The 25,787-nt window shown below is 41.7% G+C and overlaps 1 protein-coding gene across 3 annotated transcripts in view; it reads right to left on the minus strand.

Annotated features, from left to right (window-relative positions):
- Window positions 1-5,518: 5,518 nt before the first annotated feature.
- The window catches only part of MEGF10 (multiple EGF like domains 10), a 171,875-nt gene continuing 151,606 nt past the window's right edge, over window positions 5,519-25,787 (minus strand). For 2 of the 3 annotated variants that reach the window (XM_043912206.1, XM_043912204.1), the window contains 8 exons: window positions 24,836-24,964; window positions 21,654-21,782; window positions 19,392-19,628; window positions 17,992-18,113; window positions 16,298-16,421; window positions 9,702-9,746; window positions 8,404-8,610; window positions 5,519-6,904 (listed from right to left, as the gene is read on the minus strand). In XM_043912206.1, coding sequence (XP_043768141.1) covers window positions 6,726-6,904; window positions 8,404-8,610; window positions 9,702-9,746; window positions 16,298-16,421; window positions 17,992-18,113; window positions 19,392-19,628; window positions 21,654-21,782; window positions 24,836-24,964 — 1,172 coding nt within the window. In that variant the 3' untranslated portion in view covers window positions 5,519-6,725. The remainder of the gene's footprint in view (window positions 6,905-8,403; window positions 8,611-9,701; window positions 9,747-16,297; window positions 16,422-17,991; window positions 18,114-19,391; window positions 19,629-21,653; window positions 21,783-24,835; window positions 24,965-25,787) is intronic. The other variant, XM_043912205.1, reaches the window with a different exon arrangement.

The following is a 25,787-nucleotide window of genomic DNA, read 5'->3' on the forward strand; positions in this document are numbered from 1 at the left end:
TTAACTTATATGCAGAGTACATCATGAGAAACAATGGACTGGAAGAAGCACAAGCTGGAATCAAGATTGCCATGAGAAATATCAATAATCTCAGATACGCAGATGATACCACCCTTATGGCAGAAAGTGAACAGTAACTAAAGAGCCTCTTGATGAAAGTGAAAGAGGAGAGTGAAAAAGCTGGCTTAAAACTCAACGTTCAAAAAACGAAGATCATGGCATCTGGTCACATCACTTCATGGCAAACTGATGGGGAAACAATGGAAATGGTGACAGACTTTATTTTGGGGGGCTCCAAAATCACTGCAGATGGTGAATGCAGCCATGAAATTAAAATACACTTACTCCTTGGAAGGAAAGTTATGACCAACCTCGACAGCATATTAAAAAGCAGAGACATCACTTTGCCAACAAAGGTCCGTCTAGTCAAAGCTATGGTTTTTCCAGTACTCATGTATGGATATGAGAGTTGGACTATAAAGAAAGCTGAGAGCTGAAGAACTGATGCTTTTGAACTGTGGTGTTGGAGAAGACTCTTGAGAGAGTCCCTTGGACTGCAAGGAGTTTGAACCAGTCCATCCTAAAGGAAATCAGTCCTGAATATTCATTGGAAGGACTGATGCTGAAGCTGAAACTCCAATACTTTGGCCACCTGATGCAAAGAACTGACTCACTGGAAAAAGACCCTGATGCTGGGAAAGACTGAAGGCGGGAAGAGAAGGGGATGACAGAGGATGAGATGGTTGGATGGCATCACTGACTCGATGGACATGAGTCTGAGCAAGCTCTGGGAGCTGGTGATGGACAGGGAGGCCTGGCGTGCTGCAGTCCACGGGGTCGCAGAGAGTCGGACACGACTGAGTGACTGAACTGATTAAATTCTCAAATTGAGAAATCCTTATCTTCAGTTCTAGGAAACTCACTCTGGTCCTATAATTATATGCCTTGCTTCCTTGGTAGTTCAGCAGTAAAGAATCTGCCTGTCAATGCAAGAGATTCAGGTTCGATCCCTGGGTTGGGAAGATCCCCTGGAGAAGGGAATGGCAACCCATTCCGTATCCTTGCCTATAGAGCTCCGTGGACAGAAGAGCCTGGCAGGCTACAGTCCATAGGATCACAAAGAGTCAGACATGACTGAAATGACTTAGCATGCGTGCAGTCATACAGTTCAGCAGGTCTCCCCACACTCCCTTCCCCACAGTGTAGCCCCATCAACTCTGTCCTTCCATCTGCACCTTCTTTCAAGGACTTGATGTCTCACTGTGTGTGGAACCTCTTCAGGTTACCAAGGTCAGCCTTTGACTTTTTGGATGGCTGTATTCTCCAGGATGGGAATGTGAAGTCAGGTCACTATCTGCCCACAAACCCACAACCAAAAGTTTAAAAATCATTCTCAAATCCTAGGAAGATAACATACCACTGGAAGGTGAAGTTGTATTATTATGGGTTTTCTAAATTATACCTCTAGAAACTAAATATGCATTGGAATATTTTTGTAGTAAAAAAATAGATCAGGATACATTCACACAAACACGTACTTTTTATAATATTCATTAAATGCTCACTTCTGATTTACTAGCTTCATCACTTACCTGGTTATTGCAAACTGGCTCCAATCCTTAGATAATTTTTCATAATAGTTATGATAGCTAACATTTCCCAACTATCTACTATGTATCAGGCACTAAAGTAAGTGTTTTGTAGGTATAATTAAAGTTATTAAATTCTCACAAAACTCTTTGTAATAGGTACTATTATTTCCAACATATTATAACATAAAAACCAAGGTCCTGAGAAATTAAGTAACTTACCAAAGTCATGTAGCTAAAGTAGATGCTTTAACCCTTTCATGAAATAACGAGCTGCTTGAGCACATGTCTTCTATATCTCTGTAGCCCCAACTGCTCTTGGCACTCAAGCCCTCAGTAAATAAACAGTTGTTGAGAGAAGCAGCAATGCTTTACTCATATCTGAGCCCTAGAACACAGGGCTATAAAGGGCTGCTGCTGCTGCTAAGGTGCTTCAGTCGTGTCTGACTCTGTGCGACCCCATAGACGGCAGTCCACCAGGCTCCCCTGTCCCTGGGATTCTCCAGGCAAGAACACTGGAGTGGGTGGCCATTTCCTTCTCCAATGTATGCATGCATGCTAAGTTGCTTCAGTCATGTCCAACTCTGTACGAACCCACGGACAGCAGCCCACCAAGCTCCTCTGTCGATAGGATTCTCCAGGCAAGAATACTGGAGTGGGTTGCCATTTCCTTCTCCAGCTACAAAGTGAGACCTCCAGAAAATTTTAAGTTACAAAATGAAGCATCAACAGGTTACTGAGATTTAAAAAGCAAATCCACACAAGATAACCTGAAGTTTTTTACAGAGACCTGACTCTCAGGCACTAACCTGGGTTCCAGGGATACAAATATGAACAAAAATGTTGCCTCTGTCTTTAAGGAACAAATGATCTGGAGAAAAAGCAGGTATATAAGCAATTAAATATAATAAAATATAGTTTTAAAAAATATATATATAGGGCTAAGGGATCACATATGAAAAAATATTAAAATTTTTTTCCAGTAGCATCATAAGTTTTTCTCCTCTTTAATTAATGATAGAATCAAACAGAAATAAACACTACTTTAAAGTTTTTATTAGAAAGTTTATTGCATCAATCTACAAACTCATTTGGTCTTATAAATAAGAATTCTGGCTAATACTGATGAAAGTTTAATCATCTTTGGGAAAAGAGATATTTTAACACTGAAAGCATTTTTTGTTTGCTACAATCACATACATCCTAATATGTTTTAATTATCTTCCTTTTAAAAATATATATTGCAATTTGTTCATATCAAAAAGAAGCCTAGACTAAATACTGATCTAGAATAGACAGACTAGTGTTAGGCATCAGTATTAAGGGGACCCTAAAACAGCAACTGGTCTTATATCTGTAGTTACTAGACAAACACCCATCTAAACCATGTGATTCACACTTACACATCTAGATACATGTCCATGACATAAAGCCTTTAAGACCAACACACCTCTTAAATACTTAATATGAATAATTAAGACATGTTACTTAAAGATAGAAAATCTATTATTTAAAAGACATAACCTTAAAACTCAATTTTTTTAATGATTTCATCTCATTTTAAGAGATAAGTGAACTAACATTGACATGAACCCTAAATGGTATTGTAATACTCTTTGCAACTCTTGTAATATTTATAGTTTAAAATCACAATAATTGATAACTATTATTGTGACTCTGAGGTCAAAAAGATTACATTTTCATAAAGTTGTTTGCAATTCTCGCAACATATAGTCATTGTGCTAATGGATTTGTTTGGGGTTGATAACTATCTTATTATAAAATTCCACATTGGTTTTCCTGAATTTGGTGAGTAATTTTCCACAGAGATAATGAAAACACATTAAGCTCCCTTTCAACATTACTGCTGTAGCATGTAGCATAGGAGAGAAATTTATATTAAACATTGTAAATAATTATGAAATATTCTTTATCATATAATTAACTACAAATAATTTTCTCTGTATTAAAGCAAGCATACAAACTATCATTTGGGCCAGTTTTGATGTACTTATATAGAAATACAAATAGGTTATAAATTTTCTGATACATCAACCTCTAGAGAAAGTATAATAGTTTGGTTGACATCCCTACATGAATGGCTTTTGCTACATGTCACCAAGCTCATTCACTGCTTTGACCACTATAGGATACAGAGATGAGATTATTTTTAAGGTTCCAAATTAACATGGGTTCCCTGGTGGCTCAGATGGTAAAGAGTCTGCCTGCAAGGCAAGAGATCTGGGTTAGATCCGTGGGTTGGGAAGATCCCCTGGAGAAGGAAATGGCAATCCACTCCAGTATTCTTGCCTGGAAAATCCCAAGGACAAAGGAGCCTAACAGGCTACAGTCCATGGGATGGCAAAGAGTCGAACACGACCGAGTGACTTCACTTTCAAAGGTCATGAAAACAGATTCACTATGTACAAAGCATAACATTACCATTAAATCAAATTTGATATATCTGAAAAAGCCCAAAACACTGTAATTACAGGGGAAAAATTGTCAGATTCTTTTGTCTCCAATTCTCATTCTGACAAAAGTGTTTTTACCCAAAGGTATCTTTACCCAAGTCTTTATCAAAGTATCTAGAAATTTTTTGCCTTTCAACTAGATCTCTTCAAATATAGTGTGTAGTTTTACAATATCCACAATGCTATGTGTAAGAATTGCCTCCGGTCAAAACGTCATTTTAGGACACCAGCCATCCTGAGGAGGCGATCTGTCAGAAAGATGGCACAGCGAGGGACACCAGTGCCTCTCTGGACCTGCCTCTGTTTCCTGGGTTTTCTATTTACATTGCTGTTGCCTTGGGACATGAAGCTTTCTTTTTTGAAAATAGGGGAATGAGGAAAAAAAAAAAAAGGTGTCTTATCTCCAGGGAGTAATGGGGAATCTCAATTTACCATGGAGCTCTGAAGAGATGAATCTTAGAAGTGGAAAGCTGTCTTTTTTCTACCAAAAAGGACTCTTATGCATTTATGAACCCAATTGTCTCAATTAGATCTCTATTCCCTAGAATCAAGGGCCAACCAGCAGGTCACTGTTGAAATAAATCAATTGTTTCTAAGGTGTGCTCCGGGCAATTCCCATTTCCTTAAATTAACTTTGGAGTTCCCTGAAAGAAACAGCCATCAAAGAACTATGTTTGTTCTCCCATCCACCTGATCAAACCAACATCAGAGGGGCAGGTGTGTGACATGAAGGCACAGGATATCCCAACTCGGTAACTGGCAAGGACAATGCCTTCTGTATCCTGCTGGCAGAATGGGAGTACAATACATATTTGTGGATTGACTCACTGATACTGGACACCACGTAGGTTTTCCTGTCTTTAAAAGATGGATGGCCACTATTTTCTCTTACAAAATTGCTTCCTCATTCAACTTTCAGCCCTTCAGGGTGCTCAGGTAGGTCAAAGAGAAACTGGTTTCCTTGCATGGAATCGGCATTCTCCTGAGGTAACTCCCTTGGACTGAAAAGTGTTAACTACATTAAGAACACACAAGATGAGTATCTCTTCTGGTTTGCCTGTTACAGAGCACATTTAAGGCCACTGCAGGGTAATAATTCATAATGCCTTCATTTACTTTCAAAAGTGTCCCAGTTTGGATAATTGATTATATGATCACCCTAATGAAGGTCTTCAGTAAGATCAGTCTGTGGTACTCGCTCAGTGACAATGGCTCCCTGTTCCTCTTCCCTTTGGTTTAACCAAAACTCAGGACCCACAGATCAAGAGGAACTCCATTTTGGAATATTCAAACGCTTCTCCATTTCCATTATAAACCATTTACTTGTTACTATACTATTTTAGTAATGCCCAATTTTAATGGATTCAATTTATATATCTTCTTCTCTTCCCTCCAAAAGAAACAAGAGCAATGCATTTTTCTGAAGCAAAAAAGAAAAGTGGCCATAACACAAGAAACAATAAACATATAATATTTTTTTCATTAACAATCCAAACACTACAAAACATAGAATATACAACTTAAAAATGGAAATACAAATTAATGAAAAATGGGGTACATGTCATATTAGCAATGCAAAAGACCAGCTTAAGCATAAGTTTCTCTAAATCAACAATTAATAAAAGGAAAGTGCCCTTTTCTCAAATATGCACAAAAATATTTCGGTCACTTCTAGGAAAAAATTAATCAAACCTTTCTGCTAATTCTATATTACAGCATGTATTACTAATGGCTTACAAAACTTGAGCATCATCTTACACCTAACATTTACAACCTTTTCCATTCATTAGACACTCATTCAATCCAATCTGTCAAAAATAAAATTATTTCATTTCTGTATATATGAAATAATTATTGATATGTTATGGATCTCAAGTGGTGAATGTGTATGATTGGGACAGTGATCAGAATAACATCATGGATCTAAAATGGGCCGAGAAACAGAGAAGCATCTCTGTCTGGCACATCTGTGTATTCATTGCTGCAGTAATTCTATTATTTTTCTAAAGTAATTCTAAATGTACATTTCCTCATCCTACAAAAAAAAGTCTAAAGTTTTCATATGTAAATTTGCTCTGCACCTCTAGAGTTTATTCGGAGTCTGTCCAGTAATGTCACTTGACAGAATGTTTCCTGCTGGGTTCCTATTATCCTTACAATAATGAGTCCCGCTGAAAAAAGTTGAACAATAAGGACTCAATGAGATGGCCCTTTTCATCTATGTATTGAGCATGTGACACTTCAATGAAGTAAATTTCATGGTAAAATGCACAATCCTAGGTACAACTCTATGATGCAAATGAGAAAGAAAATATTTAAATTTTAATTTTTCAAGCAACAACATCAACATCCACTGCAACCCGTGTCTCTGAAAGAGTCCTGCACGGTCATGCTTTTAGCCAAGACTTTACAGTAAGTCATGCCTCATGGATGCAGTTCTAATACTAACAAAAATGGGAAATCACATTGATATCTCCTTCTGAGCCACCTGTATAAGAAGGACCTATGGTCAGCTGGCCTCAGCTTTGAGCTTTCTGGTTCATGTCCAACAACTGCCTATGAAGTAGATTAACATTCACGTAGGGTGGCAAACTTGAGGATGGAGAAGAACCGAACCGCAGTTCTGGGAAGGGGTCCAGTGACTACCCAGCGGTCTTTGGTGTCATTCACTGCTGCTGCTGCTGCTGCCACCATCCTCTTGCTTGGGGGACGATGAACTGTCTCGGACTGGCAACAGGTCATAATGGCAAGGGATGTGACTGTTCTTTGGGAGGTCATATGGATCCTGGGTGCGATGCCCATTATTGCTGAATATTCCTTGGACAACACTCACTGTAGGTTCTGTGACAACCAGGGACACATTAATTGATAATGGAAATTTTAAAAATATACAATATGGCATTTCATGCAAGTATCAAACACACCAGAGGAGTGTTCATAAAAATATAAGGAAGTATTTTAAAAAACAAACAATCCTTGTATAACCCCATAGAGGTGACTACTCTGTGGTTGGTAACCCACTGACACTTACACACGATGCTGAGAACTGACTGTGTGGTTGGGATGAAGACATCAAGGGAATATAAAGAAACCCTGGACATGAATCACTGTCTGCAAAACCTGGGAGATAATCTAGTCTGAGCCCATTCCTGTACAGGTAACAACAACAAGGTCCTTTGGCAATCACTTGATTCATGGAAACGTGTAACAAGTTCACAGCTTTAGGATTCAGGACTGAGGCTTTCAGTTGCGTTCCCATCTCACAGTGGTGGGCTTAGGGGACAATTCAAAAGGGAACTGCTGCTCACTTCCAAAAATAAATTTATTTCATCCTGGTTTCCATTTTTAAAAGCTGTCTTAATACTTTAAAAAGAGTTACATATCTTTCTGTGACATTTCTATGGCATAAAATGAATGACTAGTGACTAGAGTTAAATAAGTCACTTCATTTACAAGTACAGTTGACCTTTGAAAAACTCAGGGTTAGGGGTGCTCCACACATAACTGAAAATCCACAACTGAAAATCCATAGTTAATTTTAAAATTGGCCCCACTATTTACTATCTCACATTCTTGGATTGAACCAACAGAAGAGTGCGTAGAAGTGTAGCATTTACTAGTGAAAAAAATCCGGGTGTAAGTGGATTCATGCAGTTCCAACCCATGTTGTTCAAGGATCAACTAGAATAGAGACTTTTCTTAGGTTCAAATCATAAATACTGGGAAAGATATGGAGAAAGAAAAATGAAAATATAAAGCTCTACTGTCTAGCCCAGGATTGCTCTGATATGTTTTAGCTTTCTTCAAATGGATGTGCAAGGGGCAATCAAAATAATTCTTATATTAATTGAATTCTTGTTAATTTGTATCAGATTCACAGCTGGGAATATTACTGATCTATTAGACAAATATAAAAGTAAAATGTTAAAATTCTGCTAAAAGCATTATATTGGTATAATGGATGCAACCAGGAAATGGAACCATCTGTTTAATCCACTTGAACCATTTGTTTTGGCTAACTCAACATATTAGCTAATATGATACATATGCTGTTCCACATGCGTGCTAAAATATTCACTATGGTTACAAAACAAAAGATGGATAACCAGGGAGGTAAGAAAAAAACCTACTTTTGACTTTTCGAAATAGTATTTTTCCTGGAAAGTTCATTTGACACCAACTAATATGATCACCATAAACACAGGCTGAATTTAAAATACAAACCATTATTTACAATAAAATGTATATGAACTGCAACTACTATATTCTCAAGGACTTTAAAATTGTTTCAAAAGAATATTCTCATTCACTAGATTCTTTCTTTGGTTAAGAAAACTTACCAACTTCATAGACATTCTTGTTGGCAGAGGCTGAGTTATTGATCTCTGCATATGGGGAATCTCTCCGTGCTGGTGACTTCATCTCCACATAACCACACTCTGAGTGTTTGGGAATAAGGACAGGTGGGTCTTTAATAGTGGCGTATGGGTTTTCAGAACTGCTTAGGGAGCAGTTACTTGAATTATATTCAGAATGCTTTCCCAGGTCTGTGAAGAGAGACAGAGGGGTGAAAAGCAAGTGCTATTTCATGGGTAACGACATTTATTTTCTTGGCGATTAACTGACTTGGGCAGATTACTTCTTTTTCTTTGCATGGATTTGATTTCATTTTCTGACTCTTTGTGACCCCATGGACTATACACTCCATGTAATTCTCCAGGCCAGGATACTGGAGTGGGTAACCGTTCCCTTCTCCAGGGGATCCTCCCAACCCAAGGATCGAACCCAAGTCTCCTACATTGCAGGTGGATTCTTTAACAGCCGAGTCACCAGGAAAGCCCCTTTTATTATCACACTCAAATAAAATTAACTCCACTCTATTTTACTAATAGTCTCTGGATCCTCAAAGGCTTCGATCAAGCCCTCATATGTTGCTGGCTCCCGGAGCACAAGGAGGTTCTATTTTGATGGTGAGGAAGGCACCTGTGTTGTAAGGCTTCCTTGTAAAACCTCAGGTCTGGGCATATGAAATTATTATTCAAATTCCTCTCAAAAAGCTGACTTCAGTGAACATGTAACCAGGCTGACCTCTTCCTTTTTTCCCTGCTACTTCCTTCTTCATATTTCTCTCTCTCCATAAGCCATATTGCTTTGAGGGGAATTATGCGTGTTTTCCCAGCAAACTGAGATCTTGGTTCCCTAAAACTTCTAACAGGATCCACCTACGTTCACACTCGTGTTGGCAGTCAAACCTGGCTGTGTGTTTGTTGGAGTAATTTACCACACTAACTGCCTTCCCAGGGTAAAGAATTCACCTACTAATGCAGAAGACATAAGAGATGCAGGTTCGATCCCTGGGTCAGGAAGATCCCCTGGAGAAGGGAATGGTAACCCACTCCAGTACTCTTGCCTGGGGAATATCATGGACAGAGGAGCCTGGCAGGCTATCGTCCATGGGGTCGCAAAGAGTCAGACACGACTGAAACAGCTTAGCATGCACATCCCACAGGAACAATGCTACCTTTTCTCTACAGGGCCAGTTTTGCTGGCTTAACAAATTATTTCTGTCTCTGAGATTAAAAAATATTTTAAATTGTGATTCTGATAAATGCATTTCTTCCGCAAATTCAGGCAATACCTTTCAAGGATTTTCCCATATAACTTCTGTTGAGTCCAAAAGCGCCTGTGACAAAGGAAGAAAAAAAAAACATCCAGTGAGAACTGAAAGGAAGAGGAAAAAAAAAAAAGAAAGGAAGAGAAAACCCATCTAATATTCTCGGGTCACTGGAGTATGATGGTTTGGGCACCCACAGTCTCCCCGCTGCAGGAGATAACCAAGGCTGCTGTTTTCCAAACCTTGACACTGGATCACTTGGGCCAGATGTGTCAGTACCCCAGAGTGAACAAAATGTTATGTGTTATCCTGAGCATTCTCCTGCCTCTTTCAGTGACTTTGGGAAAGGCTGGTCAAGCTGGGGCAGACACCAAGGAACCAATGAACCAAGAAAGTTGACTCGATTCAAGGTTGCTCAGTGGAAAGGACACAGACAGGCAGACTTGAGACAACAGACTGGGACTTCATCACTTGTTAGCTGCATGACTTTACACAAGACGTTCAACTTGCTGAGCCTCCATTTTCTTATCTCTAAAACCGGGAAAACAACAACTCACCTTCTAAGCCTCACAGGGTTGTTGTGAACATAAAGTGAAATAGACCATATGGAAAGGCATTGTAAACGCTGAGGTTTCATATGCTGCTCTTAAGTCATGTCAGTTGTGTCTGACTCTGGGCGACCCCATAGACGGCAGCCCACGAGGCTCCCCCGTCCCTGGGATTCTCCAGGCAAGAGCACTGGAGTGGGTTGCCATTTCCTCTTCCAGTGCATGAAAGTGAAAAGTGAAAGTGAAGTCGCTCAGTCGTGTCCGACTCTTAGCGACCCCATGGACTGCAGCCTACCAGGCTCCTCTGTCCATGGGATTTCCCAGGCAAGAGTACTGCAGTGGGTGGCCATTGCCTTCTCCGGAGGTGTCATATAGATGAATGGTATTTCAGTTACTGTAATACTTTTTTAAAAAACTGATTTTGAAAAAAAAAATTGATTTTGCTGACATGTACCTGATTTACAATGTGTCAGTTTTTGTGGTAGAGCAAAGTGATTCAGTTATACATATATTCTTTTCATTATGGGTTATTATTAGATATTGAATATAGTTTCCTCAAGAATCTGCCTGCAATGCAGATGACCCAGGTTCTATCCCTGGGTTGGGAAGATCTCCTGGAGAAGGGAATGGATATCTATCTACTCCAGTATTCTTGCCTGGAGAATTCCATGGACAGGGGAGCCTGGTAGGCTACAGTCCTTGGGGTCACAAAGAATCAGACACGACTGCATGACTAACACTTGCACTTTCCCTATACAGTAGGGCTTTGTAGTCTATATATAGTAGTTTATATCTGCATATCCCAGACTCCTAATTTATTCCCCACCCCCGCCCTCTTCCCCCTTTAATAACCATAAATTTGTTTTCTATGTCTGTGGGTATATTTCTGTTTTGTAAATAAGTTCATGTGCATCATTTTTAGATTCCACATCTAAGTGACATCATATGGTATTTGTCTTTACCTGATTGATTTACTTCACATAGTATGATAATCTCTAGTTCCACCCATGTTGCTGAAAATACATTATTTCATTCTTTTAATGGTGGTATTCCATATGTAGTATATACACACGCATACCACATCTTTATCCATTCATCTGTCGATGGACATTTAAGTCTCTTCCATGTCTTGGCTATTTGAATAGCGCTACTATGAACGTGGGGTGCATGTATCTTTTTGAATTATAGTTTTTTCTGGATGTATGTCTAAGAATGGGATTGTTAGATCATGTGTGCATGCATATGTGCATAGTTGCTTCAGTCATGTCTGACTCTTTGTGACCCCAAGGACTGTATCCCATCAGACTCCTCTGACCATGGGATTTCACAGGTAAGAATACTGGAGTGGGTTGCCATGTCCTTCTCCAAGGCATTCTTCCCAACCAAGGGGTTTAACCCACATCTCCTGTATTGGCAGGCAGATTCTTTACCACGGAGCCACTGGGGAAGCCCTGTTAGACCATATGGTAGCTCTACTTTTAGTTTTTAAAGGAACTTCCATACTACTTTCCATAGTGGCTGCACCAATCAATTACTGTGATACTTCATGTGTCACAACACCCTCAGCTGCAGGCTATTTGTAAGCATTCCAGGGTATCTACAATTATTCTTTAATAGAAGGTCATGGATTTAGGTTAAAAACAAGAAAGTAAAGTGGTAACTTGTGATAAATATTCAAATTAACTATGAGAAGGGTAAGGAAATTATTTCCCTGCGTGGCATGTCTGTGCATAATTTTCTCAGAGTGATATTAAACTCAAGTACAGAGGGTGATATTCCCTGGGGATACACATTTGTGGAGAAAGAGGGAGGCTCCCTGAAGAGAGTGTGTGTGTCTACTGTCAATTGTTAGAGGACAGGAAACAGGGATGTTTCCTCTCTCAGGTACACTCTCTTGAACCTGGTATGTGAAGTCTAGCCAGGCAGGCTCCCAGATGGTGGGAAAGGCACCCAGTTGTTCAGGAAGACAGGATAAAAGGATGCGTAGTGAAGGATTCACCTTACCATATGGAGATCTGGCCTTTGCCCTTGGTTCCTGAGAGGTGATCTCTAAGTCCTTGGAATGTCCTGCCCAATATGACTGTTTCTTTTACCTGGAGGCCTGGACAGTCTAACAAAGTGATTTATATGAGGGGGTTGAGCTACTTGGTATCAGCTCACCCTCCAGATGGACTGAAGACTGAAGTCAACCAGATGGACAGTCAACCATGTCTCTGTGACCAAACCCTAGACACTGACGCTGAAGGGCGCTTCCCTGGTTGGTGACACCGTGCACTGTCATACACTGTCGCTAGGAAAAGTTAGCACTTTCTATGATTCCACTGGGAAAGGGCAGCTGGAGGTCTCACACTGTGAACTTTTCTGGACTCTGCCCCCCCCCCTGTGATTTTAATCTGTATCCTTCTGCTGTGATAAACTGTAACCATGAGTGTAACAGCTTTTAGTGAGTTCTGTCTTTATAGTAAATTATAGATCCCATGGGCAGTCTTGAAGACCTCCAAATTTGTAGTTGGTATCAGAAGTGAGGCTGCTCTTAGGGATTCCTGGACTTATTAAAGTGACTCCATGAAGATGAGTGGCGGCTGTGGCCTGAGAGCAGCCTAATCAAGGAAGTCTACATTACCCTTCGCCTAATTCTCTTGGCCACCTCCAAGCTGTGGCAAAGTCTTTTTAAATGTCCATCTTGATCTTAGCTGTGCAAGGTCTAGCCTTCCCCAAGGGATGAAAGCAACATGGGGTGGATAACAACTTAGGGAATAAGAGTGGGGCTATGAGATTAGCCACGCTTGGCAGATTCCCTCTCCTCTGCCCTGGTTGATCAGGGCGCATTAACAAGAGAGCAAGTGGGCTTTCTCATAAACACCCATCTGTCTCAGTCTCTGAACAGGTGTTTGCAAATGCTCGAATTAATCTATTTCATACAATAAGCCAGAACATGATCCTTATCTCTATTTTTTTGTGTTTTTGTTGTTCAGTTGTGTCTGACTCTTTGCAACTCCATGGACTGCAGCACGCCAGCCTACTCTGTCCTCCAACATCTCCTGGAGTTTGCTTAAATTCATGTCCATTGAGTCAGTGAAGCTATCCAATCATCTTATCCTCTGCTGCCCCCTTCTCCTTCTGCCTTCAATCTTTCCCAATATCAGGGTCTTTTCCAGTGAGTCAGCTCTTTGCATCAGGTGGCCAAAGTATTAGAGCTTTAGCTTCAGCAACAGTCCTTCCAATGAATATTCAAGAATGATTTCCTTTGGGATTAACTGGTTGGATCTCCTTGTAGCCCAAAGGACTCTCTAGAGTCTTCTCCAGCACCACAATTCAAAAGCACCAGGTTCTTCAGCACTCAGCCTTCTTTATGGTCCAACTCTCACATCTGTACATGACTGCTGGAAAAACCGTAGCTTTAACTATACAGACCTTGATCAGTAAAGGAATGTCTCTGCTTTTTAATAATCTGTCTAGGTTTGCCATAGCTTTTCTTCTAAGGAGCAAGGATCTTTTAAGTTCATGACTACAGAGACAATTTGCAGTGATTTAGGATCCCAAGATAATAAAATCTGTCACTGTTTCCACTTTCTCCCCTTCCATTTGCCATGAAGTGATGGGACTGGATCTCTATTTTACAGATGAACAAATCAGTCTTGAGAGGATGACTGCAAGTGTCATACCACAGAACCAGGAATGATTTCAGGGCCTTTGCGTCAAATTCTGGGCTCTTTCAGACAGCATCACATCTTTTCCATCATTTGAAGCACTACACACTTCATTATCCATAATGAGCCATATTCTGTTCTTTGTAAGAGAAGACTTTTTCTATGCCACAACTTCACAGGGACATTAAATGCAGAATTACTTTTGGATGGGAACAAACCAAGGAGATCCAGAATTTCCAATGAAGATTTTATGTTCCTAATAATCAGTCCCTTGGGTCTCACTGAGACAGAAAGCAGAGAAATTTATATGTGACCATTACAGTGACTGTGTATTCTGGAATCAGGACAAGCTCCATTAAGTGGAGATGGAATGAGAGAACTTTTCCCTCATTAGTGCTGGGTGGTATTTTACTAATATCAATTCATGTACTTCTTTGAGCTAGATTATTAACCTCCCTAAACTTAAATGATTTCACCAATAAGTATAATGTAAATCTGGTATATAAATAATTTTACTGTAAGTGTATAGAAGTACACATCCTATTGATAATGTTAGTGAAGAATTCAGATAAAAGCTAATAATTTGAACTTATTTTCTATTTCCACAATAACAGGGGATTCCAGAGCCCACACATGGTTCCTGAAAGTGGCTTAGATGAATTGACATCTAAGGTGTTCACAGAAGGATCAGAGAGGGAGTGGGCAGAAGACCAACTATGAGACCCAGTTTTACCATCTTCCTTTCATGAAATCTTAGACAAGAGTTAACCTGTTTCTTCCTTTATAAAACAAGATTTGTGGAAGGGCCCACACAGTGGGGGGGGAGGGGGTGCCAGATTTAGCAAACAAAAACACAGCAAGTTCAGTTAAATTTGAATTTTAGAGAAACAACAAATAATTTTTTTAATAAGTGTGCCTTGTGTGATACTTGGGATATACTTTTCCAAAAATTATTTGTTTCTTATCTGAAATTCCAAATTAATGGGACTTCCTTCCAACATTATCATTAAATAAATACATATGAAAGGGTTTGCTTTCAATACATAGGAAAGTGCCCATAAGACACTGCACCCATATTAGTTACTATGTGGAGCTCCTCCCTGAGAATAAGAATATACCACACGCTCAATGGTGAGTCACAGCAGTTATTTCAGTGCAGTCAGCCCAGGCCCTCTGCAGGAGGGCCCTGAGGTTAAAATAATTCTTGTCCTTGTACAACACTGCTTGTCCTTTCCACTCTCATCCTCTCTCAGGAGGATGGTGGAGCTTTCCAGGAGCCACACCAAGTGTGAGATCACTCTTGATTGGACGCAGAGCAGATATGAAAATTCAGCTGACCTCTATTAAGCCAGATGTTATAAAAGCGTTAAACAGTGGCCATTCTTCTCAGTAATATTTTTGTTGTTTCATTTTGGAAAAAGTAGTCATTTTTCACAAAAATGCATTTTATATTATCAGGAAATGAGACTGTTGTTATAATCAACAAATTAATAAATAGCCCTCAGATTTTATTCCTACTATGGCAAATATCAATAAATATAACCCATGTTAGTAGGGTCTCTTGGGGATCCTTGATTACTTTAAAAAATTAACTTATTTATTTTAATTGGAGGCTAATTACTTTCCAACATTGTGATGGTTTTTGCCATACATCACCATGAATCAGCCATGGGTACTATATTAAAGGGCTCTGATTCCCAGATGTTTGAGGACCTCTGACTCACTACATTCCTCCTGACATCTCCATTTTCTCACCTAAAAGAGGAAAGGGCCTCAAGTAAGGGTACCTCAGCTTGAGTATGTGTGCTAAGTCGCTTCAGTTGTGCCTCACTCTTTGCAACCCTACGGACTGTGGCCCAGCAGGCTCCTCTGTCCATGGGATTTTCCAGCAAGCATACTGGAGTGGGTTGCCATGCTCTCCTCCAGGGGATCTTCCCAACTCAGGGATCGAACCTGTGTAGCAGAGAGCAAGGAAAAGCACACATGCTGGAACCAAGCTGACGGGGTTCAAATCCCAGCTCTGCCATATAATAGGCGTTGAGGACTTACACAACTTACTTAACCTCGTTATGACTCAGCATCACAACTGTAGCAGGGAGATGATGATGATGATAATGGTACCTACAGCAGTACTTGTGAGAACTGAGTTGGTACATGGAGAGGTGGAGTGTAAGCTACACGCAGGCAGTGACCCTTGTCTCTTTATTGATTCCTGGTTCACAGTAAGAGCTCAATAAATGTTGAATAAATAAAGCACTTAGGACAGTAAAAGCCCCACACAGGGACTGGGTGTGATGCTATGTCTTTCTTTGTCTGCGCATATGTCTTTCTGTAGCTGCTTTGGTGCTGTCATGAATCTCTGAGTGTTTGAAGTGACTACAAGATAACGATGCTGGTGGAGGCTGGGGGGTGGGGGACTTGCCGAGCTCGTTGAGGTAGCCGCCGTGTTTCCAGTCCGCAGGCAGCGTGCCTGTGTAATCTACCACAGGGCCTCTCTTCCCAGGATTCACATTTTTCAGATTCACAAACAGCTGATTATTTTTTGACTGTTAAAAATATAAACAACAAAAAGATTTAAAAAAGAAAATACAATATGGTGCAGTGGAGTGTTACCCATCTAGGGAAAGCAAGTCCATGGAGCGTATCAAGGACTGGTCCTCACATGAGGGTGCACCAAGGGAGAGAGGTGACCGCTTCTGACCTGGTGGGGCTTAGAGGCAGCAGGAGTAGGTGCCCCTCAGCGCCAGCCATTCCCTCCATCACCTTACTTCTACATTTTAAGTTGTTGCTCTGTGCCAATTAGGCCTCACTTGGATTTACATACATAGAACTCTGAACTGAAAAAAAAAAAAAACAATTTCTGAGCCTTCCCATCAAACACTGTAAAATCACATATGAGTCATTCTTAGCAGTTTTCTTAGCTATAAGCATGAAGATAAGACAAGCAACTTTGCTCCCTCTCTGAATGGGAATCAGAACAAATGGTATGATAAGTACCAAAGTCTCTGGAGAGTATGAAGTGTTATTTAACTATGAAAGTGAAAGTGAGGTCGCGCGGTTGTGTCCAACTCTTTGCGACCCCGTGGACTGTAGCCCGCCAGGCTCCTCTGTCCATGGGATTCTCCAGGCAAGAATACTGGAGTGGGTTGCCATTTCCTTCTCCAGGGGATCTTCCCAACCCAGGGATCGAACCCAGGTCTCCCGCCTTGCAGGCAGACGCTTTATCCTCTGAGCTACCAGGTAAGCCCTATTTAACTATGAGGTACTATAATTAAAATCTAGCTGCATTAATTTAATTGCAACTGAATAATTTAACTAGCTTGGTTTTCGTCTAATAGAGAGCTGGAATTAGACAACGGAGATTGAAAATATAACTCGAGCACAGTTGGAAGGGAGAAATGTTTGGGATTTCAGAGCACTCTGGAAGAGGCCTGATGGTGAGCTGGATGCGTCCAGAGGAGCCGCTCCAGCTTCTAGACAGCCCTGGGCTTCCAACCTCTCTGGGCCTCTGTAAGATGGGGTAATCACTCAGGTCATAGGATTGGTATAAAGATTAAACAAATTTATATTTGTAAAATGATTAGAAATGCCTGGCACATAGTACTAGGTTGTTTTTTTGGTAACTTTTTACCCACAAAACTGCAGTTTCATATGGTTCAATCAAAATAAATAAATGCATATTATTATTGAGTACAGGTGGCCAGGAAAGGGCACTAGAAGGTGATCACAAAGACAAACCTGCCAGTCTTACCCAGGCCGGAGTCTGCTATAGGTCTGCTATGAGACATTATTTTAAAACCACATGCCATATTAGAAACATTTTCCAAAAGAAGTGCAACGGAAACTGTACAAGTTGCAGAGACAGAGAGACTGACTCACCTCTCTGCAGCCTCACTCACAAGCTATGTTTGGAAGTGACTTAAGTTCCCCATTACTTAGGGCTTTTTTGTTAGTAAACCTGAGATCCTAATACACACCCACGGGATTGTTTGGAGGAATAAATGAGATAATTGATGTACGTATGTGGAATGGCAGCTGGCCAACCGCAGCCCTCAGGCACGCCTGTTCCTTGCTCTTCCCCGCCCGCCCTCAGTGACCTGGACCATCTCCTCTCACCTTGGCGATCCTGTCCCTGTTGTTGACGTGAGGGGATGCGGCACACTGCGTGAGCGTGTGGTAACTGGGATTGGTGAAGTAATGGCTGTTAGCATTTCCACCACTGCCATGAGGAAGGGTTTCTGACAACAAAGAAGGAAACGGTTAAGATGGCAGGCTCCTTAAACATGTGTGGGAAAGAGGGAAGCGAAGCAACAGAACAAATGTTTGGACTGATTCCAGATCACAAGCGGGCAGAATCCCCTCCTGCCCGGCATGCTCAGCAAAGCCTGTGGAAGCGGCAGGCGCCTGCCCTTCTACCCACCTCCTGGAAAAGTCTGAAAGCATCCACCAACAACTGCTCTCAGCTATGGGGCTTGTACGAGCTGGGAAGGCATTGCTTTGAAGCTCCTTCCACTATAACTTTCTCCTCTGTGTTTAAACACTTGAGCTCTTGACACAATAGTCTTTCTTCCTATTTCTCTATCTATTTATCAATCAATCAATCTACCTACCTACCTACCTATCCATCCATCCATCCATCCATCCATCTATCTAACTGTGCCGGGTTTTAGTTGCGGCATGTAGGATCTAGTTCTCTGATCAGGGATTGAAGTCAGGACCCCTGCATTGGGAGCATGGCGTCTTAGCCACTGGACCACCAGGGAAGTCCAGATAATACTCTGCACTAGAAATGCACCACTAAGTAAATCAGCTACTTTATGGATTCCCCCAGAATCACTTTATTTATAGACCTGAAACCCTTCACTGATTGCCCCAAATTAATAAATACCTTAAGTTTCAAAATTCTTCACTTATACGAATCTTCTGAAGATTGAATACATCACTTAAAGATTTACTTTTATGGGGTCTTGTGACAAAAAGGAAGATTCAGGGGTTTAATTAAAGAGCAGCCTTGGTTCTTGCTAATCCCCCCAAACTGTTTATGTAACTTGGTTGCTGTGTGGCTAATGATGTACATGGGCTCCAGGACAGGCTGGAGGGTACCTGGGAAGAACCCAAGGCCAAAGACAGAAGACCTGATTCTTTCTCTGATCTGCTCCACGACCTTGGTGAAGTTATGGCCATCTCTTCCTCTCCCCTCCCTGGCCCCCACATATGACAACAGCTGGGGATCAGGTATCCAGCAAAGCTCCTTCTAGGCGGACATGCCCAACATTTAAAGCAACCATATAATGAACCCAATTTTAAATCTCTCATAGGAGAAAACTGATGATTTTACCATTGTTGACACATAAAACACATCCCTAACAATTCATCTTCTCCAAACATAAAAGCTGCTCAAGGCTAATTGACAGTACCAACACATTTGACAGCACAGCCAAACACTTGGTTTCAAAGAACCAGGATGAAGCCTCGCTTCTCATGGAGTGAAATGCCTCTAGCAAGTCTAGTCTCACCTGAAATGGCATAGTCTGCATTCATGACCCTCATGGCAGGGGTGTAGGTAACTGCTGGCATGCTCGATTCCTTCCCCTTCTGCTTGTGTCTATAAATAATGAACAACGCCAGGAGGAACAGAACAACTAGGACAAGAATGATGATGCCCGCAATGGCCCCGATCTGGTAGGAATCAGCGGGGAGAGCCGTGCTGGTCCTGCTTAGGCTGTTCAGATTCCCCACTATGATAACACCAGCTAGAAAAGGAAGAAAAGAGATATGAGCAAGGATGACAATGTGGCAGACAGGTATTTGATCTCTATTTACAAAAGTCTCCCACAATGCTAATGAAGCCTGGGTATTTTCAGTACATGAAATTTTCATTTGGAAACTTTTGAAAACAGAGCAGGAAGGAAAAACAAACATTCCTCATTTTCGAATGTTGTTGGTTTGTCTGTGTCCAGAAGAAGGATTCTCTAAGGCTCAAAAAAAAAAAAAAAAAGAGAACCCAAAGATTCAACAGTAGGGTTTGGGAGCATCTCCCAGATTTCTGATTAAATGCTTAGACCAGAAATTAGTTGGGGATAACAATTTATCTAATTTTTATTGTTTTTTATTTATTATCCAGCATTAAGCTTATGAACAGCTAACTCAAGTCCCTAACTTAATATTATGTCTCTCCTTAGCATTTCTAAGAGGAGAGTAATTTTCCTTCCAATTAAGGATAAGTCCATTATAAATCTAGTCCAAGATCAGGATCTGTCTGGTCCTAATTTCAATAGGCCTTTTACATTAGAAAATATATTCTATGCAGTTTTCTATGACAGAAAGGTCTGTCTCAATACCAGGTAACATCACCTCACCTAAAACCTTACTTATTAAAAACTTAAAATTTCGCTTTACATAGTTCTCCCTCAAGTTCCATCAAGTGAAGACACAAGTGATATGAGCTGAGAGTCAAGAAACCTGGCATCTAAAAAAAACTGATTTGTACATTCTGGACTTTCCCTTAAGCTCCTAGGCTGCAGTTTCATCATCTGTAAGAGAGGAAACTGGCCTCCATGAAGGTTCTTCCAGCTCAAGTGTCCCTATGACCGTATGATTCTAAATGCTGGAACTTCTTATAAGACAACCTGGTTTGAAAGGAAGAGCACCAAGGCCAATGCAGTGTGATCACAATGCACAATGCATTGTAACAATGATATGACTGTGGAATATAATGTCAGACTTTTATGATGGCCAAGTACAAATCATGAACATGTCAAAGTGACTTTATGAAAGAAAGTTAAATACAAATACCCACATAGTTTACAGTTTAAGATAACTCCACTTACGTGAATTTTATGATATTTCTATATGAATTTTTTAAAGCCTTTATCGCCCGTATGTTTAAGACCACATGCACTAGGAGCTCTCATGCTTCAGAACCATCTTTCTCAAGGGCGCCATCTATCCCAGAATCAGAATTGCCCAAGTAGGACTTATAATGGTTATTATAATTCCAGATGACTGTGCCACACATCCTAGTTAAGAACCACGGGCACAAGTTTCTTAAAAAGCTAAACATGCAGCCACCATACAACCCAATCCTTCTACTCCTAAGAACCAGCCCAAGATAAAAGAAACCCTATGATGCCGCAAATACGTGAAACACTATTGTTCACAGTAGTTTTATCTGCAGTAGCCCAAACTGGAAGCAGTCCAAATGTCCATTAACAGGTGAACAGATGGGTAAACAAATTATGGTATAACCATGCAATAGAATATTATTCAGCAGCAGAAAGAATTGAAGTATTGAGATACACAACAACATGGTTCAATCTTAAAACAACTATGCTGAGTAAATAACATCAGATGAAAAAGAGTTGAGAATGGCTCCATGTATACGAAATTCTAAGAAATGCAAACTAATCTCTAGTGACAGAAAGTAGATCACTTGTCACCTGAGACCTAGAGGATAGTGGTGGTAGGGAGCAGCACGAGGAAATTTTGGGGGGTGATGATACATTCATTATTTTTATTGTGGTGATAGTTTCATGGATGTATAGATATGTCAGATTTTATCAAGTGGTATTCTTTGTTTTTTACGTATGTGTTGTATTGAGCTGGCCAAAAAACAATAAAGCTGAAAAAATTAAAGGCACAGTGGAAAAGTCATGAGTTTTGGAAATCCTAATATATTCTACTATAGATATTAACATAGGTAACCTCGGGCAAATCACTCAACTCCTTTGAGCTGCAGTGTCCTCACCTGATTAATCATTCTTGACTAGCATCCTTACCTTGATCACATCGTGCCCCCTTCCATCCTGGGCTGCAGTAACAGGTCCCGGTGATGTGGTCACAGGTAGAGTTGTTCAGACAGTCACATATCTGGCGACAGCCATAGCCATACGTTCCTGCAGGGCACTCTGAGAAGATGAGAGTCCAATGTAGCTCTCCAGCCTTGGGAACCTGGGGTAAGGGTCTCACCGTATGATCTGGTGAGCCTGGAGGTCAGCCCTCTCAGGGGATCCCTGTCCAGGGAGACCCAAACCATCCAGGGGGCCCACAGTTGGCTGGCATTCCCTGAGTCACGCTGGGACTCTAGAGGCCAGGTGGCAACCGACTGGAGACTGAGACTCTCATCACAGCTCTTGGCTCTTCCAGAGTCTATCCTCCTCCTTGATGGAGGTTTGTAGAGAGTCTGAGGAATCCCAATAGAACTGATGAAGATCATCATTAAGGGCAAACTGAGATGATGCCGCCAGGCAAAACTATGGGATAAAAGGGGACTACACTGAAAAATATAAACTGGAGATGCTTCCCTGGGAAGACGTATATTTTACTGTAAGCTTTAAGATCTGCCTGAAGGCATATTCTGCCTTGGATTAGCTGGGAACAGGGAAAGAGGGAGGAGACAAGTTTGTTAATTTTCTAGGTAAGAACTTCATTTACCATGTATGTGCTTGGTCGCTCAGTCGTGTCCGACTCTTCGGTACTCCATGGTCTCCTCTGAACATGGGGATTCTCCAGGCAAGAACACTGGAGTGGGTTGCCAAACCCTCCTCTGGGGGAATCTTTCCAACCTAGGGATCCCACTGAGGTCTCCCACACTACAGGCAGATTCTTTACCCTCTGAGCCACCAGGGAAGCCCTCATTTACCACAGAAAGCCTCAAAATTTGGATTTGCAGGTTGAAGTCTGAGACACTAAAATAATGGGATTTTTATGATATAGTTGTGTAAGAGTTAGGCATGAATTTCAAAGAATAGACTAGGCATGTTAAAGGTAAAAATCATCATGACAAAATACAGATGCTTTTTGTAAAAGGAGCAGCAGGGGGCGATGCACAATTATTATCAGAGTTCTCTGTCATACACAGGGTTTCTGTTTACATACGAGCATTAGGAGACATCTCCAAAAACTGGGACATTTTAATTTGATGTTCAGAGTAATCATGGAAGTACTTTAAGATGTGCTTATTTAATAAGACTATAAATAGTCTAGCATTTAAGTGAAAGTCAGCTTAGAGCCTATTCTGGTTTCCAGGTATATATACATGTGTATACATGTTTAGGGGGGTTTCCCTGGTGGCTCAGATGGTAAAGAATCCACCTGCAATGCAGGAGACCTGGGTTCGATCCCTGGGTTGGGAAGATCCCCTGGAGAAGGGAAAGGCTACCCACTCCAGTATTCTGGCCTAGAGAATTCCAAGAGGTCGCAAAGAGTTGGACACAACTGAGCGACTTTCACTTACTTACCTACACATGTTTAGACATGTACACACTTAATTATATTGCATATACATAGTGGTGTGAAGGCAACTGTGAGACTAAGTACCTGTTTCATGGTTAAATGAACGAGCAGTGTGAAACTAAAACGAGGCCATCTTTGTCCAGGCTGATTCCTGACTATCACTCTTGGTATTTACTAGACACAAGGATATGCAAATATATCCTAGAGTTCAGGGTTTGGGCTTCCTAGGTGGTGCCCGTGGTAAAGAACCTGCTTGCCAGAGACAGAGATGCATGCTTGATCCCTGGGTCAGGAAGATCCCTTGGATAAGGAAACGGCAATCCACTCCAGTATTCTTGCCTTGAGAATCCCATGGGCGGAGGAGCCTGGCAGGTTACAGCCCATAGGGTTGCAAAGAGTCAGACACCACTACAGCAACTTTGTACGACCACAATTCTAGAGTTTAGCAAATAAGACTGAGACAACCTGGCTGTCCAGTGGTGATATGAGGATATGGGGAGGGAGCCTGATGGAGGGAGCATGATGCTTTATTGCCAAAGCCCTGCCAACCTTTCCAGGCAACAATGCCCCTACAGCCATGTAATCGTTCGTACGTCTTTCTCAAGAGCACGCCCTCGGCAAGCAGGAAGTGTCCTGCACCTTTCCTGTCATTTATGATAAGAGAGTGAGCCTCAGAAGCTCTAAGACCTGATTTATTCAATATGAACTCTGAATGAAAGTCACAGAGAAAGGAATGATAAACTCCTCTGAAACACTAAGTCTAAGGCTAATGTTCTTACAGCCCTGGAGCAGTTGCATAGCTGGTGGGATAGAAATGGGAACATAAGGATGGGGAAATCCTACAGAGCATACTCTCCCTGAGTGGGATTTTTTACAACAAGAACAAAAAAACGACGGCAATACATTGTTTGGAAGGCTGTTAAGATTAAGATGAGGCGTAGTTAGTGGAAACAGTATAAAAACACTATCAAGAGAAGGTTGTCAAAAGCGTGGCCATGTTTGCACAGACTCATGCCCACCCCTATAGTGGATCTGGCTCCGGGTTCCCAGCCCCTGTGAATGCACACTCCTCTTGGGCTCCTGTGGGTTCCTTTGGTGGCTCAGATGGTAAAGAATCCACCTGCTAATGCAGAAGACCCAGGCTCGATCCCTGGGTCAGGAAGATCCCCTGGAGGAGGGCATGGCAACCCACTCCAATATTCTTGCCGGGAGAATTCCACGGACAGAGGAGCCTGGTGGGCTACATCCACGGGGTCACAAAAAGCGGGACACGATTGAATAACTAACACACACACCTGGGCGCCCAACCCCCCTGTATGCACATTCCTCCATCGAGAGATCAGGTTCTGCCTCTGCCATGAAGAAAACTTGACTGGCTCTTTTAAAGCTCTGAGCAGCCACGTTCCAAAAATAAGAAGGGGAAGAAGCGAGAGCCAGGATGAACAGAAGGAAAACTTGAATACTGTCTTCATCCTCGTAGCCACACCCCCTCCACCCAGATCGCTGATCAGTTCCTCAGAAGAATTCTGAGGACAAAGACAGCCAGCAAGAACCCCAAGGCGGCCGGGTCTCTGGGAGGGGAAGCCAACTGTGCTGGGAAGTGCCCAACCAGCAGCTCAAACACCCTCCGAGCTGTGGGTCCTGCCATCACATCGCCAGCTGCGTAGGAACGCCGGCGGCTCTCGGGAAGCAGCAGCGCCCAGGGACGCTGCGCGCTCACACTCACTCTGCTCACAGCGCTTCCCCATGAAGCCCGTGCGGCAGGTACACTGCCCGGAGATGTGGTCGCAGTCGGCTCCGTTCTGACACTCGCACACCAAGGCGCAGTCCTTTCCATAGAAGCCCAGGGGACATCCTGCGCGAGAAGGGACAGCAGAGTCAAGAGGCCATCGAGGAGAGACTCAGCTCTGCCTCCAACGTGTCTGAATCTGAAGGATGCTGAGCCAGGAGAGAGAGAATAAAGACAGTGATGCAATCAAAGCTTCTTACAACAGCTTTTGTGAAGTCCCAAATTGGACTCTTTGGAGGAAGCTTCCTGGGCGGAAGGCAGAACAGTTCCATACCTGGGGCAGTTTAACCATCACGTGTATCCCAGGAGGCAGGCTGCTGTCTTCTTCTTCTTTTGTTTTTTTTAAACCATTTACATTGTATTGGGGTACAGCCGATTACCAGTGTTGTGAGAGTTTCAGGTGAACCGCAAAGGGACCCAGTCATACACATCTATGTATCCACTCTCCCTCAAACTCCCCTCCCATCCAGGTTGCCACATAACCTTGGGCAGATTTCCATGTGCTATACAGTAGGTCCTTGTTGGTTATCCATTTTAAATACAGCAGTGTGTACATGTCCATCCCAAACTCCCTAACTATCCCTTCCCGTCAGCAACTGTAAGTTCATTCCCTAAGTCTTTGAGTCACTTTCTGCTTTGTAAGTAAGTTCATTTGCATTATTTCTTTTCAGGTAACACACAAAAGGTTTGGTGTCTTCTAAAAAAAGCATCCCATCAACCCCATGGATGTCTGGGAACATTTCTTTTAGGTTTTTTTTTTTTTTTTTTTTTCACTCAACTATTAGAATCTTGGACTCAAATTCCAAGAACTGAACTGAGCACTTTATGCCAAAATTGCCTAGATGCTTCTACTTGCAATACAGAATGTCTCCAAGTCTGCTACTAGGCC

This window comes from Cervus elaphus, chromosome 9 (assembly GCF_910594005.1).
Source record: "Cervus elaphus chromosome 9, mCerEla1.1, whole genome shotgun sequence".
NCBI lineage: Eukaryota > Metazoa > Chordata > Mammalia > Artiodactyla > Cervidae > Cervus > Cervus elaphus.